General features: G+C 29.6%; 1 protein-coding gene across 1 annotated transcript in view; it reads left to right on the plus strand.

The window, feature by feature from the left end:
* The window catches only part of LOC119600879 (carcinoembryonic antigen-related cell adhesion molecule 1), a gene marked incomplete at its 5' end in the record, with an annotated part of 210303 nt that overhangs the window by 117088 nt on the left and 75666 nt on the right, over nt 1–17549 (plus strand). Inside the window, one exon of the mRNA XM_037951445.1 lies at nt 15059–15233. Within this exon, the coding sequence (XP_037807373.1) occupies nt 15059–15233 (175 nt within the window). The remainder of the gene's footprint in view (nt 1–15058; nt 15234–17549) is intronic.

Raw genomic sequence — 17549 nt, forward strand, 5'->3', positions numbered from 1 at the left:
AAATTTACCACTTTTAAATAAAAATAGAGTAATGATAAAAACAAAATTATAGAATTGAACTTTAATAGACATATGATTTGTAGTGATTTACCTTATAAAGAGCAACTCCTTTCTTATTTCTAAGATATTCCTCTATATTTCCTAAATAAATTTTAATTAAAGGGTTTGTCCTAAAATAATATTTAACTTTAGGTAAACTGAAGTTGTATTGAAATACTATATGTTTTTACCTTATTTCTCGTGCTTTTTGTCTTATGAAATTTTTTTCCCAGAAAAAGTTTAAAAGTATTTAATATGACCGAATAGGCCAATCGTTTTAATTTTACTTCAAATTTTATTTTTATGAAACGAATGGAAAATTTGAAGATTTGAATAATATTTTACGATTTTTTTTTTGCACGTGATCGACTATAGGTTTACCAACAATACCATGTCTTGACACTCTAATTTCAATTTAAGCATTAAACAGGAAATTCAAAAACCCGAATTAATTTGTTTCTCTTCTGAAAGTTTATAGCTATTCAGAAGCTAGAATAGATAATTGCAGCCAAATCTATGCATAAATAAAATATGTAATGTAGGGATGTAATAAAAGGTAGGTATGATATATGTAAGCAAATGTAAATTAAAATAACCAACGTTATTTCAAAATAAGAAAAGATGAATAATATCTATTGAATATATTATTATGAAACAAAAGATTCGCAACAGTTGGTAGTATGATTTCTTTTCATATTATATTTGTATGTACAAAATTTTGTGTTGATACCGATATATTTGAGGAGGTTATTAACGGTAAACTAATTTGCGGGAATATACACCTTTGTATGGGGCTATGGGAAATATTGGATCAATTATTATGAGTTTGAACATACTTGATGCCTGGCACAAAATAATAATGTGGGAAATAATATATCTTTGGTAGTTTCTGAGAAAACTACTTAAGAATTGCGAAAAAAACGTTATTTTTTTCGAGGTAATCTGAAATTTTTACTCATAACTTTTTACGTTGTGAACCGATTTTACTGATTTTCAATACCAAACTGTAGCGGATAATAAAGAATGTTTTGGGTGAATTTCTGTTGGGTGCCAGATGAATATTTCTTGGTGTAATACACGGAATGACGTTATGAAGTTATATATACCCTCTATCACCACTGATGGTGGTGGAGGGTATAAAAATCGTTTATTTGGGAAACTATTGGAGGTGTAATCTTAAAATTTTGCACGAAGCTCTTTAACAACTATGTGAACATTTTAGGGGAACTATAGGCTACTTTTTATTTTAAATTTCATGTAGGCAAAGTGCCACGACCACATACGTGATAAGTATTTAAAATCACATATCTCAGAAACTGCAACAGCCAGAGTCCTCAAATTTTGTATGGACAACTTTGACATCCACATGAACATATGGGTACAATATGGGCGGCCTAATTATAGTGGGCGTGGCCCCTCCCATATAAAGAAAATCTTAAATTAATATATCTGAGAAAATAAAACAGCTAGAGTCCTAATTTTTCGCAGCCACTTTAGTATCAACATAAATACTTAGGACAAAAAATTAGCGGAATAGCAATAGGGGGCGTGGTACTCCCATATGAATTAAATACAAAAAATCGTTTATTTGGGAAACTATTGGAGCTGGAATCTTAACATCTATGTGAACATTTTGGAGGAAAAATTGGCGGACTAACAATAGGGGCCGTGGTACCTCCCATATGAATTAAATAAAAAATTCGTTTATCTGGGAAATTATTAGATCTAGAATCCTCAAATTTTGCACGAAGAACTTTGACATTCATTTTAACATTTGGGTAATAAATTGGCGGACTAGCAATATGGGATGTAGCACTTCCCATATTAATTACATACAAAAATTCGATTATCTAGAAACTATTAGAGGTAGAATCTTAAAATTAACATAAAAGGGAACATTTGGAAGTAAAATGTGCGGACATTCATTTTGGGTTCTTGGGTTCTTTCATATGAATTAAATACAAAAATTTTTATATCTGAGAAACTATTAGAGCTAAAATCCTTAAATTTTTGCGCTAACAACTCTGACATGTGAATATTAGAATCTAGAATCCTACAATTTTGCACAAAGAATTTTCTCAGTCATGTGAACATGGGAGGTACCATGCCCCTATTGTGGACTATCAAAAGGGGCTACGGTACTTCCATATGCATTAAAAAAATCGTACAACTGGGAAACTAATAGAACTAGAATCTTCAAAAATAAAGTGCGGTTTTTATTTATACTGTTTTTAGGGTAGCAAAGCACTGGATATAGCTAGTAATTATATAAAATATCTTTAATATATGAATTAAATATTCAATGAATTTTGCATGAAAATTATGGGTGATAGAAAGAAACAGATAATCAAAACACTGTTTAATTTTCACAAAATATTAATTACATTTCGGCTAACATTGACCATTGAGAAATCAAGTCGCAAGAAGTTTGGCGATTTAAAATCACAAACATTTACTAAAGTAAACTAATGAATTTTGCTTAATCTGCGATTTTAAAAGCTAATCAAATGATTGAAAAATTAAATCAGCCATGTTTTCTTCTAGTATTGATGAAAACTAATAACGTTTTTTAATAACTTTATTTAAAAATAACAATTTCAAAAAAGTCTTGGATTTTACAAATTTTTTGTTCGATTGTTTTCTTTTGTATTGACGATTTAATAGAAGCATATTTCTTTATATTCGAAAAAATGTATGATGCTAGTGCTAGTGGTTTATAAAATTAGATATCCGGTTATTTTGAGAATATGAATTCGTAGTATGCATAATAAGTGAGATATATACTAATACCTAATTCTAGGGATAAGATGTGTGCCAATTTTTCTGAACTATTATGTCGATTTTATTAGCATATTTTGTGTTGAAACTAAGCAAATAAGTGTTTCCAAATATTAAAAATTAAATTTAAAAAAAAAATAGTACCGAGTACCTATAATGAGAATAATGTATTATTATTGGTAAGTCAATAAATTCTACATCTCTACAAAAAAAATAAAATCAGTTACCGAAAAAATTTGTTTAAACAAAGATTTGAATATAAATTCCAAAAAAAGATGTAAGTATCTAAAAAATAAGTAATTTCTACAAATAAATCATATTTTCGTACATAGGGCACCGCAAAAGTCCGCCGAGCAATGCAATGGAAAAACATCCTGGATTAGCAAAGGGGTTCTTAAAAGATAATAAAGTGAAACAAGAGATGTTGCAAATTGGAAAGAGGTTTAACATATATTTTTTGACATTCTACTTTAAGTAAATTTAAGTACATTTTTTTAGACTTGGTGTGATTGGAGAGGAAACATTAAAACTAGATTAGCAGAGAACAAAAGTTCCTTAAAGAAAATAGGTGGGGTCAATTTCAGCAGCATTTTTTATCGCTGGTTGAGGAGCAGATGGCTATTATTGTCCAATTCATAATCGATGGTGTAGCGTTGTATGCATAGTATGTCAGCAGCTATTACAATAGTCGTAACAATGTTGTTGGTATTTTCTGTGCAAAAGCTCCATACAATTGTATATTTCAGCATATAAATACAAAATTCAATTGATTTTGGCAAATACCTAGTAGGAAATTTACCACTTTTAAATAAAAATAGAGTAATGATAAAAACAAAATTATAGAATTGAACTTTAATAGACATATGATTTGTAGTGATTTACCTTATAAAGAGCAACTCCTTTCTTATTTCTAAGATATTCCTCTATATTTCCTAAATACATTTTAATTAAGGGGTTTGCTAAAATTGTCCTAAAATAATATTTAACTTTACGTAAACTGAAGTTGTATCGAAATACTATATGTTTTTACCTTATTTCTCGTGCTTTTTGTCTAATGAAATTTTTTTTCCAGAAAAAGTTTAAAAGTATTTATTATGACCGAATAGGCCAATCGTTTTAATTTTACTTCAAATTTTATTTTTATGAAACGAATGGAAAATTTGAAGATTTGAATAATATTTTACGATTTTTACAATACCATGTCTTGACACTCTAATTTCAATTTAAGCATTAAACAGGAAATTCAAAAACCCGAATTAATTAGTTTCTCTTCTGAAAGTTTATAGCTATTCAGAAGCTAGGATAGATAAGTGCAGCCAAATCTATGCATAAATAAAATATGTAATGTAGGGATGTAATAAAAGGTAGGTATGATATATGTAAGCAAATGTAAATTAAAATAACCAACGTTATTTCAAAATAAGAAAAGATGAATAATATCTATTGAATATATTATTATGAAACAAAAGATTCGCAACAGTTGGTAGTATGATTTCTTTTCATATTATATTTGTATGTACAAAATTTTGTGTTGATACCGATATATTTGAGGAGGTTATTAACGGTAAACTAATTTGCGGGAATATACACCTTTGTATGGGGCTATGGGAAATATTGGATCAATTATTATGAGTTTGAACATACTTGATGCCTGGCACAAAATAATAATGTGGGAAATAATATATCTTTGGTAGTTTCTGAGAAAACTACTTAAGAATTGCGAAAAAAACGTTATTTTTTTCGAGGTAATCTGAAATTTTTACTCATAACTTTTTACGTTGTGAACCGATTTTACTGATTTTCAAAACCAAACTGTACCGGATAATAAAGAATGTTTTGGGTGAATTTCTGTTGGGTGCCAGATGAATATTTCTTGGTGTAATACACGGAATGACGTTATGAAGTTATATATACCCTCTATCACCACTGATGGTGGTGGAGGGTATAAAAATCGATTATTTGGGAAACTATTGGAGGTGTAATCTTAAAATTTTGCACGAAGCTCTTTAACAACTATGTGAACATTTTGGGGGAACTATAGGCTACTTTTTATTTTAAAATTTCATGTAGGCAAAGTGCCACGACCACATACGTGATAAGTATTTAAAATCACATATCTCAGAAACTGCAACAGCCAGAGTCCTCAAATTTTGTATGGACAACTTTGACATCCACATGAACATATGGATACAATATGGGCGGCCTAACTATAGTGGGCGTGGCCCCTCCCATATAAAGAAAATCTTAAATTAATATATCTGAGAAAATAAAACAGCTTATTTGGGAAACTATTGGAGCTGGAATCTTAACATCTATGTGAACATTTTGGAGGAAAAATTGGCGGACTAACAATAGGGGCCGTGGTACCTCCCATATGAATTAAATAAAAAATTCGTTTATCTGGGAAATTATTAGATCTAGAATCCTCAAATTTTGCACGAAGAACTTTGACATTCATTTTAACATTTGGGTAATAAATTGGCGGACTAGCAATATGGGATGTAGCACTTCCCATATTAATTACATACAAAAATTCGATTATCTAGAAACTATTAGAGGTAGAATCTTAAAATTAACATAAAAGGGAACATTTGGAAGTAAAATGTGCGGACATTCATTTTGGGTTCTTGGGTTCTTTCATATGAATTAAATACAAAAATTTTTATATCTGAGAAACTATTAGAGCTAAAATCCTTAAATTTTTGCGCTAACAACTCTGACATGTGAATATTAGAATCTAGAATCCTACAATTTTGCACAAAGAATTTTCTCAGTCATGTGAACATGGGAGGTACCATGCCCCTATTGTGGACTATCAAAAGGGGCTACGGTACTTCCATATGCATTAAAAAAATCGTACAACTGGGAAACTAATAGAACTAGAATCTTCAAAAATAAAGTGCGGTTTTTATTTATACTGTTTTTAGGGTAGCAAAGCACTGGATATAGCTAGTAATTATATAAAATATCTTTAATATATGAATTAAATATTCAATGAATTTTTCATGAAAATTATGGGTGATAGAAAGAAACAGATAATCAAAACACTGTTTAATTTTCACAAAATATTAATTACATTTCGGCTAACATTGACGATTGAGAAATCAAGTCGCAAGAAGTTTGGCGATTTAAAATCACAAACATTTACTAAAGTAAACTAATGAATTTTGCTTAATCTGCGATTTTAAAAGCTAATCAAATGATTGAAAAATTAAATCAGCCATGTTTTCTTCTAGTATTGATGAAAACTAATAACGTTTTTTAATAACTTTATTTAAAAATAACAATTTCAAAAAAGTCTTGGATTTTACAAATTTTTTGTTCGATTGTTTTCTTTTGTATTGACGATTTAATAGAAGCATATTTCTTTATATTCGAAAAAATGTATGATGCTAGTGCTAGTGGTTTATAAAATTAGATATCCGGTTATTTAGATAATATGAATTCGTAGTATGCATAATAAGCGAGATATATACTAATACCTAATTCTAGGGATAAGATGTGTGCCAATTTTCCTGAACTATTATGTCGATTTTATTATCATATTTTGTGTTGAAACTAAGCAAATAAGTGTTTCCAAATATTAAAAATTAAATTTAAAAATAAAAATTAAATTTAAAAATAAAATAGTACCGAGTACCTATAATGAGAATAATGTATTATTATTGGTAAGTCAATAAATTCTACATCTCTACAAAAAAAATAAAATCAGTTACCGAAAAAAATTGTTTAAACAAAGATTTGAATATAAATTCCAAAAAAAGATGTAAGTATCTAAAAAATAAGTAATTTCTACAAATAAATCATATTTTCGTACATAGGGCACCGCAAAAGTCCGCCGAGCAATGCAATGGAAAAACATCCTGGATTAGCAAAGGGGTTCTTAAAATATAATAAAGTGAAACAAGAGATGTTGCAAATTGGAAAGAGGTTTAACATATATTTTTTGACATTCTACTTTAAGTAAATTTATGTACATTTTTTTAGACTTGGTGTGATTGGAGAGGAAACATTAAAACTAGATTAGCAGAGAACAAAAGTTCCTTAAAGAAAATAGGTGGGGTCAATTTCAGCAGCATTTTTTATCGCTGGTTGAGGAGCAGATGGCTATTATTGTCCAATTCATAATCGATGGTGTAGCGTTGTATGCATAGTATGTCAGCAGCTATTACAATAGTCGTAACAATGTTGTTGGTATTTTCTGTGCAAAAGCTCCATACAATTGTATATTTCAGCATATAAATACAAAATTCAATCGATTTTGGCATAAAAACGATAAAGTGGTAACACAGAAACAAACAGCTGTTTACCAAAACAAACAAAAATATTATTAACTAGTATGAAATTATAGTCGGGCGAGGCCGACCATATTATACCCTACACCTTTGACAAAAATATAATGTGATTTATTTGCCATAATAAAGCATTTAAATTGAATTGTACCTTACCACAGATATACATACTTAAGCCGTTTATTGTTGAATAAAATTGTGGACATTTAATTGAAATTTTGATGGGGGCTTTTCATAGGGGCTAGGGTCATATGAGTACCTATTATTATGGAATTCGTAAGGGTCATCAAATCTTGTATAGAACTTGGTTTTTGGAGATATGAGTATATTAAACATAATTATGAACTTAAAAGCCCTATTCGGCGGGTTCAGTTGTATGGGGGCTAGGTGAAATAATGGACCGATGTAAACCATTTTCAATACTCTTCGTCTACGGTACCATAAAAGATCATCATAATAAAGTGAAACAAGAGATGTTGCAAATTGGAAAGAGGTTTAACATATATTTTTTGACATTCTACTTTAAGTAAATTTATGTACATTTTTTTAGACTTGGTGTGATTGGAGAGGAAACATTAAAACTAGATTAGCAGAGAACAAAAGTTCCTTAAAGAAAATAGGTGGGGTCAATTTCAGCAGCATTTTTTATCGCTGGTTGAGGAGCAGATGGCTATTATTGTCCAATTCATAATCGATGGTGTAGCGTTGTATGCATAGTATGTCAGCAGCTATTACAATAGTCGTAACAATGTTGTTGGTATTTTCTGTGCAAAAGCTCCATACAATTGTATATTTCAGCATATAAATACAAAATTCAATCGATTTTGGCATAAAAACGATAAAGTGGTAACACAGAAACAAACAGCTGTTTACCAAAACAAACAAAAATATTATTAACTAGTATGAAATTATAGTCGGGCGAGGCCGACCATATTATACCCTACACCTTTGACAAATATATAAAATGATTTATTTGCCATAATAAAGCATTTAAATTGAATTGTACCTTACCACAGATATACATACTTAAGCCGTTTATTGTTGAATATAATTGTGGACATTTAATTGAAATTTTGATGGGGGCTTTTCATAGGGGCTAGGGTCATATGAGTACCTATTATTATGGAATTCGTAAGGGTCATCAAATCTTGTATAGAACTTGGTTTTTGGAGATATGAGTATATTAAACATAATTATGAACTTAAAAGCCCTATTCGGCGGGTTCAGTTGTATGGGGGCTAGGTGAAATAATGGACCGATGTAAACCATTTTCAATACTCTTCGTCTACGGTACCATAAAAGATCATGTGCCAAATTTCATTGAATTATCTCCAAAATTGCGACCTGTAGTTTGATTACAAAGTTTAAAAGCCCTATTCGGAGGTTCAGTTGTATGGGGGCTAGGTGAAATAATGGACCGATGTTAACCATTTTCAATAGGCTTCGTCTACGGTACCATAAAAGATCATGTGCCAAATTTTATTGAATTATCTCCAAAATTGCGACTTGTAGTTTGATTACAAGGTTTACAAGCCCTTTTGGGGGTTCAGTTGTATGGGGGCTAGGTGAAATAATGGAACGATCTTAACCATTTTCAATAGGCTTAGGTCCCTGGGACAATAGAAAATCATGTACCAATTTTCATTATCTTCAAAATTGCAACCTGTAGTTTGATTACAAGGTTTACATGGACGGACGGACATAGCTAAATCGACACAGAAAATGATTCTGAGCCGATTGGTATACTTGGATAAGGACCAATATTATTGTGCGTTACAAACATCAGCACAAACCCAATATACCCTCCCCACTGAAGTGGTGTAGGGTATAAAAATGTATTTATTAGTTTAAAGTGTTGAATAAAGAAAATAAAAGAAATTTAAATTAAAAGAAATTAATTTGGTTTATTTCGCTTATTTAATTAATTTAATATTATTTGATTTTTATCTTGCTGCAAAGATCTGTTCACAATCACTGTTACTACACTTTAGTAGATACAATATACAACATGATTGTGAATTGAACATATATGTTTTAAACTGTTGATGGCGTAGCGATGGCAAAAACATTTGCAACCCAATCCTAAGAAACGTATTTTAACAGCTATGTAATAATCGAATCTGAATCATCAGCAATGGTCCCAAATTGTGAAAATACTATAGATCTACAATATTCGCCTTCACCGGCAACTCCTGAAGTCTCTCCCCAAAAAAGAGAAAACGTTTTAATGGAGACATTCAGAATTTAATGTGGGAAGAGAAAACAAAATTAATATGTCGCTACAAAAATAGAAGAAGTCAATGAAACCAATGAAAAATATTTAAAAAATATAAATAAAAATCTGGACGAAATACGATCCTTAAAAAAAGCAGCTTGAAGAAATAAAATGCCACCATCTAGTTTTGGAAAGGTAGCCTTAAACGGGAATGAAATGAAATTAGAAGTACTAAAATTTGAATGAAAGATATTTTTATGTTTTTATTTATTTTTTTATAAATAAAAAATATTTTTATAAAAGTTATCTTACTATGTTTCCTCTAATTTAATTATCATGAAATTCATCAGAGTTTTCATCAATTTCTTCATTTGGTATATGTAAATGCTATCATATTTTCATCTTCTTCTATAGGTACGTTAAAGTGTTTACAAATATTGTGGAGTGCACAACAAATATTTGTAATTTTTACAACTTACAACGGAGTGTAGGGTAAGCACATTTGAAGACATCTAAAACGACTTTTCAAATTACATATAGTCCTTTCCACTATATTTCGAGCTGATGAATATAGTAAGATAAATTTTTGTTGCATCGACCCACATGATGGAATCTGAATCAAGAATTCAGCAAAATATTTATTAGCATCGCTTAAATTCCATACAAAGGCATCGTGACAAGAACCAGGCCTAGATGCGTCCACTGCACGTACTTTCATTTGGTAGTCGCAAATCTACAATAATAAACTTCGGGATCGGACAGAGGTTTTACCAGCCTTACATGGGTACCATCAACTAAACCTATAACACCGGGAATTTAAATTTTTTATAGAAATGCAATTTCGATGCATTTGATTCAGATTCATTCATATCCAATTAAATCCAACGTGGACAGATTTTTGATTTTATGGCCATTTTAATACAAAAGTATGAAAAAAATTATAATATGAAAATTATTGCACGTTTTAGAAATATTAATGACAAATGTAAAAGATTTTTTTATGAAAAGGAGCGCACAACAGGCCCGATAGTGGCCTAGGTATATTTCTTCGGATTTGATGTAGTATATGTACCTCCTATCAACCTAACCTACCTAACCTAATCACATAGAAATTAAATAAATTTCGGATAATTTGAAAAAAAAAATAATCTATGTATATCTATCTAATCTATGTCTAAAAAATTTAATCTTTTCTTGAAATTTTTAAAATTTACGGAATTTTTATATTAGCGAATAAATTTTTTTCTTCAAAATTGATGGAGCAGGTAGGGGCATTGGCCGCTTACAATTTTTTAATACGCTTTCGCATCAATTTCTCTTTCCGAATCATATACAATTTGTATATAGTCCCGAAGAAAATTTAGTTTTCTATAAAAGAAAGAATATGGGGAATATGCGTCTAACTTTTTATATAAAAAGTTTATCCGAAAGTCAGTGGATATTTAAAAAAAAATTACGACCCAAACAGTTCCAGAGATACCGAATTATTTCCAAAAATAAAAGTTTCTAAGTCACTGTGTGCCGTTCTGTATAATACATTTGAAAATAATCTGTGTGTCAAGCAAATGATATGCGGATTTAATGTTTTTGCCGAATTCCTTAAAGGTTCATATCCACCCTGGTTTCCCTCATAGGCCAAAAATCAAAAAAAGTTAGTATTTTTTTCTATGCTTTATTGCAGTAAATTTATTGATTACACTCAACATTTTTGTGAATCTAATACCCCATTTACACATACACGAAATCTAGTACTTATGAGATTTCGAGCCAAATCTACTTGATTTTAACTAGATTTCCCATACAAAACAAAATCTACTTCGTAACTAGATTTCGTTAAAATCTACTCAAAATCTAATAGTTTTTAGTGATGCAACTCTTTTTTTTCCTAAATAATACTAAAAAATACGACACTACACAAGAAAAAAGAGGAAAACAAAACAAACAAAAAAAATTAAAATGTCGACAAAATTTTTATAAATTGAAAAACATGAATGAAAAGTTAATCTAAAATAAAAGGTAATGTTATATTTAAATATCTATTTTTTTATTTTAAATGGAATTTTGATAAATATCCCATTTTTCCTTCTTATTTTTCATATCACACACATTTTCAAGAAATATTAGAAAAAATGAAATCTTCTTAAATGTCAAGAATAGTAAGTGTAAACGGACTAGATTTGGAAAAAGATTTTAAATGAAATCTACTAGATTTCGTATATGTGTAAATGGGGTATAACAAATTTTGTTGATTTTTTGTGAGATTTTATATTTGTATCCGTTGAAAGTGGAGCTATGTTCATATTACATATCGATTTTATTGTTGATTACAATGTATTGCGTCAAAACATATTTCCACACAAAAAATTGGACTCCTCCGACCAAAATTAGCGATTTCATTGACAAAAAAACAAAAGGCCCTATCTACAAAAACATTTAAATATTAAAGGTAAAAAGTCCAATTTATCCATTTTTATATACGCCATTGTTAACTATCATAATAATTGATAGGTTTCACTATTAAACAATTTGTTTATTTACTGCAAATAAATCGCGATGATAGAAACAAACTTTCCAATTTCAATAGTTTTTTGTTTCTACTGTAAAATTTTAAAAATGTTAGTTAGGGCCGTTTGCGTTTTAGGTGACAGTATATATTGTGTATATATTGTCATATAAGAAAACTTAAGTTTAATTAAAAAATTGTTTGTGTTATTGTCGCAAAAGTCTTCAAAAATCCTACAAACATTAAATTTTAAGTTATTTTCTACCAGATTAAATGACAAAAACTGCAAAAATTTAGGCCCATTAAAAAATCCCTGAAGAATACTTTTTTGACCTTTTCAAGACATAGGTTTCTTAAAAACTAATTTTTCACGTAGACTTTTAGTTATTTGGCCCTCATCTGCCCACAACTTATTATATATCAAATTGTAGATTTTTAATCACTCTTTAAATTAAAAAATATTGTGACCGCGGGTTTTTGCATATTTTCGCATATGGATGTGATTTGCATAGTCATCCTGTGAAAAATAATAAAAAAACACTAAACTTTCCTTGGAAAAGAACTACCAGCACCTAGTCAAAAGGAATTTTTCAAGTCAAAAAGGAGTAAAATATCTAAAATTAAATTTGAAATTGATGCCAAAAAGTTTGAGTATGCTGAGACAGCCAGAAAACTTGTTGAGGAGTATCCCTGGTATTACCTCCCTTAACAAAAATACACAAAATTCGAATCCATGAATGATAATTCACCCATAAGTGAATTATCGGAGGAAACAGCTAAAGCGGAAAACAAATTAGATTGCAACATACAACAAAAATATCGCGTACTGCTACAAACACAGACCTTTTAAATAGGCTCCTTTTAAGTTCAGATCCATGTATTTCTGGAGCCCGAAACTTACCAACAACGAAAAGATGTAGTTTAATTGTTTAAGTCAAGGAGTTCTAAATTTGCATAATATTTGATATATATTAATATCTTATTTCACTTTACTATCTTACATTATTTAATAATACCTCTTATAACCTATTTACACATACACGAAATCTAGTACTTATGAGATTTCGAGCCAAATCTAGTTGATTTTAACTAGATTTCCCATACAAAACAAAATCTACTTCGTAACAAGATTTCGTTAAAATCTACTCAAAATCTAATAGTTTTTAGTGATGCAACTCTTTTTTTTCCTAAATAATACTAAAAAATACGACGTAACACAAGAAAAACAAACAAAAAGAATTAAAATGTCAACAAAATTTTAAATTGAACAAGTAAGAATGTTATATTCGGCTATGCCGAATCTTATATACCCACCATCAAACCTCGTTTGACTCGAACGAAACTTACTTATGTCGAATTTCATCTATATACTCGTATATTTAGGCCAGTTATAAGCGTTAAAGTAATTTTCTGAAGGGGATCTTATATAGGGGGGTAGGGTCAATTATGGGTCGATCCTCATAAAATTTGGTAGACAGAATTTGGTTCGTATTAAATTTACTTGTGTCGAATTTCATCGCTACACTCGTATTTTTAAACCATTAATGAGCGTTGCAGTAATTTTCTGAAGGAGACCTTATATGGGGGGTAGGGTCAATCATGAACCGATCCTCATAACATTTTTTAGATAGATTTTGACTCGTATGAAAATTACTTATGTCAAATTTCATCTATATACTAGTATTTTTAAGCCAGTAATGAGCGTTAAAGTCATTTTCTGAAGGGGACCTTATATGGGGGTAGGGTCAATTATGGACCGATCCTCATAACTTTTTACATAGTGATTTTGGATCATAAGAAACTTATTTATGTCGAATTTCATCGCTATATACGTATTTTTAAACAAGTTATGGCTGTTAAAGCTGCTTTTCGAGGGGCCACTTGTATGGGGGCTATCCGAAAACGTGGACCGATATTGCCCATTTCCAATACCAAACAAACCTTACCTATAAGAAATATTTACGTGAAATTTCAACCCTCTAGCTCTTTCCATTCGGACTCTATCGTGCTTTCAACAGACAGACAGACAGACGGACGGACGGACAGACGGACAGACATGGCTAGATCGTCTTAGAATTTAATGAGGACCCAGAATATATATACTTTTGTGGGTCTATAATCAATATTTCGATGTGTTACAAACGGAATGACAAAATCAATATACCCCCCATCTTTTTTGATGGTGGGTATAAAAACATGAATAAAAAGTTTATTTAAAATAGAAGGTAATGTTATTTTTAAATATCTATTTTTTTATTATAAATAAAATGTTAATAAATATCCCATGATGAAATCTTCCTAAATGCCAAAAATAGTAAGTGTAAACGGTCTAGATTTTTAAAAAGATTTTAAATGAAATCTACTAGATTTCGTGTATGTGTAAATGTGTGGGGGTATTAGTGCATTACATAACTTTGTATAACTCTTTACTTTGAATTTTTTTCAGTGTATATTTCAATACCCCTATTATGGTTTACAACTCAACTTTAGAACAACTCAAATTATTTTTGGTATTATGAATACAACCAATTTCAGTTGTAATTGTGTTGATGTTGCTTTTTTGTCATAAAATTAAGTGAAAAGTTTATGAATTTGTGTTTTTCGTAAATGACAAAAGTATTGAACATCTTTTTATTGTATCGCTTGAAATCAATGATTAATGAAATTTAAGAAAATTAAAAAAAACTTTACTTTATTTATTTTAAAAATTTATTCTAAACAATTGAGTTGTAATTTGTTACAACTGTTTTTGATAATTTGTAATTTTTTCCAAAAACGTTGTAATAAATTTCAACTTTAAATTTTAAGTTCTTATCGATAATACCAAAGAGCAAAATTTCATCTAAAGAAGAGTTGAGTTGTAAACCATAATAGGGGCACAAATTAATTAAAATGGAATAAAAATTTACAAAAATTTTTTAAAACAAACGAATTTTCATGCTTTTTTTAAAATTCTTTAAAAAAATCTATAACCCTTCAAAGATAAACTGTCTACAGTTGTTAATATTTTTTCTTAAAAATATGGACGCTTTAAGCTCATAGGGCATGACCAATTTTGAAGACCTTGGCGTTTTTGGTTTTAGAGATATTGATTTTTGACCGCTTGTCCATATAAGGAATCCTTGATCATATTAACTGTGCAATCCTTGATCATATTAATGAACTGTATCTAATTAATCTATCATTAATACAAACTATTCTAATTTAATTACATGTTTTAAAATTTTGCAGGAAATCAAAGCTAACATCACCTCAACTATACCGCGATTTACTGTTTCAACATTATCACCTGGAGGACTATATACCTTATCAGTTTATGCATTTAATTCTAAGGGTAGATCTGATCCAACTATTCTAAGTGCTGCCATGTTGAGAATGCCTGAGAAACAACTGACGTTTGAACCAGGTAAATGTACCTAATAATTATATCTTATGGATTCTTCTATAACATAACATGAACAAATTGGAGTGCTAAATAAAGGCTTATTATACCTTTTATGAAAAGTGTGATTTAAAATTTGTATCTGTTCGATTGTGTCACTTCTTGGAACATATCGTCAATGATCCGACCATGTGAAAATTTTCGATTTTCAAACAGTCGCCATAGATACCCACGTAAAACTGTTAACAAGTCAAATGGGGATTTATTTAAAATAATGCCGATTGTAAGTGTTATAATTTCCCAGATATATGTATTTTAGTATTGACTTCATTTGGGTGATCCCCACAATTGGTAGTTCGACGATTTTTTTAACGAAAAGTACCAAAAGTACCTTTTCTCATATTAAGTTTAAACTTTAGCTGTTATAGTGTCTATGATGTACGAATTTTAGTATTTAATGCATATGGGAGGTGCCACTTCCTCTATTGGCGTTCCGCCTATATTTGTTTTAAAGATTTATACAGTACAATACTTAAGAACTCTAATTGTTATAGTTTTCAAGACTGAATTATTTTTTTTTCATTTCTGACGTACCATGCCTACTTCTAATAGTTCGCCCATTTTTCCCAAAAGTGAATGTGGACGCCAAAAATTACTTGTGCAAAGTTTGAGAACGTTAGAAGTTATAGTTTCGTAGATATAATAATCTATATATATAAAAGAGTAGCGTTACTAACTGACTGATTCATCATCGCACAGTCCAAACGGCTAAACCTAGAATAATGTAATTTTGACAGTAGATGTGTTTTTGGTTATGTAGATCCACTAAGGAGGGATTTTTGGAAATTTGTACATTTAGGGGGGGGTTAAAAAGGGGTAAAACGGGTTTTCTTAATTATCGTATCTTACTCTAACATAAATGAATGAAAAAGTACCAAAAGTCCCTTTCAGTGGATTCACTAAGGTCCCTTACATTTAAAATTTTATATTTCTATGTTCAGTATCGTAAAAATATCAAAAAGTATCATCGGAAAAACGAAAAAGTACAAAAATCTCTCTCAATAAATTCTCATTTAATAAGGACCGTGTGTCAAGTATTCCGGTTAACCATTAAAGAGAATCCAAAAGGTACCATATGAAGAATGGAAAAGTACTAAAGAGTATCCATTTACAGAATATTATTCAGTCAAGACCATGTATGTATGTTAAAATTTATGTTCCTAGGTTGAATATTTTAGAAAATTTAAAAAGTACCATTTATGAGATAAAATGTAATAAAAAGTTCTTTGATATTATAGGCAAGCAATATAAAATATATGCGGGTATTTTAAATATGTTAACGAGTTGCTGCGAAATATATTGTATATGAAAAAATTTATATTTGTCTGTAAGCTGCAATATGCAATAGCTTGTATGGGTAAATATTTTTTGCAAAAATACTACAAATATTTTGAACAGTACCATATTTTAAATATGCATATTTTTAAATATGAGGAAAATACATACATATTTATTGCAAATTAAAAAATATAAAAGCAATTACTAATATTTAAACTCTGCATTTTATTCCATAAATGTTAATTTTTGAATTTTCTAATATATTCAACCTAGGAACATAAATTTTAACATACATGGTCTTGACTGAGTAATATTTTGTAATTGGGAATTCTTTGGTACTTTTTAATTCTTCAAATTGTACTTTTTGGATTCTGTATAATGGTTAACCCGAACACATGACACACGGTCCTTATTAAAGGGCCCTTCAGACGATCACACTTTACCTACGACAAGTCTAATGAAAAAGTAAAATGAAATTCCATCCGTATGACAAAAAAGAGAATAAAAGTCGTATGATTTATATTTTTTGTGTTTACACGATTGGTATAAAACAATACCAAAGTAAGATGGAAACAGTTGTTTCAAAATTCTGACAGATCATATTACTTGTGTGCTCGTGTGAAGGGGGCTTAAGTAAGAATTTATTGAGAGGGATTTTTGTACTTTTTCGTTTTTCCGATGGCACTTTTTGATATTTTTACGATATTGAACATAGAAATATAAAATTTAATATGTAGGGACCTTAGTGAATGAGATTCTACTGAAAGGGACTATTGGTACTTTTTCATTCATCAAATTATATTTGTTTAATTGTATATAATATTGAACACAGAAACATAAAATTTTTGATTAAGTGAGAATCTATAAGAATCTATAATACTTTTTTTCAAATAGTACTTTCGAAATTTTCTAAAATGTAGAAGCTAAATGAATGAAACTAAAAATACATGCTTCTTACTAAATGCGATATTGAACGTAAAAAACTGAAACATTAAACAAATT

This window comes from Lucilia sericata, unplaced genomic scaffold (assembly GCF_015586225.1).
Source record: "Lucilia sericata isolate MDLA Ls3-8-SP2 unplaced genomic scaffold, ASM1558622v1 Contig000125F_arrow, whole genome shotgun sequence".
In the NCBI taxonomy this organism is placed as follows: domain Eukaryota; kingdom Metazoa; phylum Arthropoda; class Insecta; order Diptera; family Calliphoridae; genus Lucilia; species Lucilia sericata.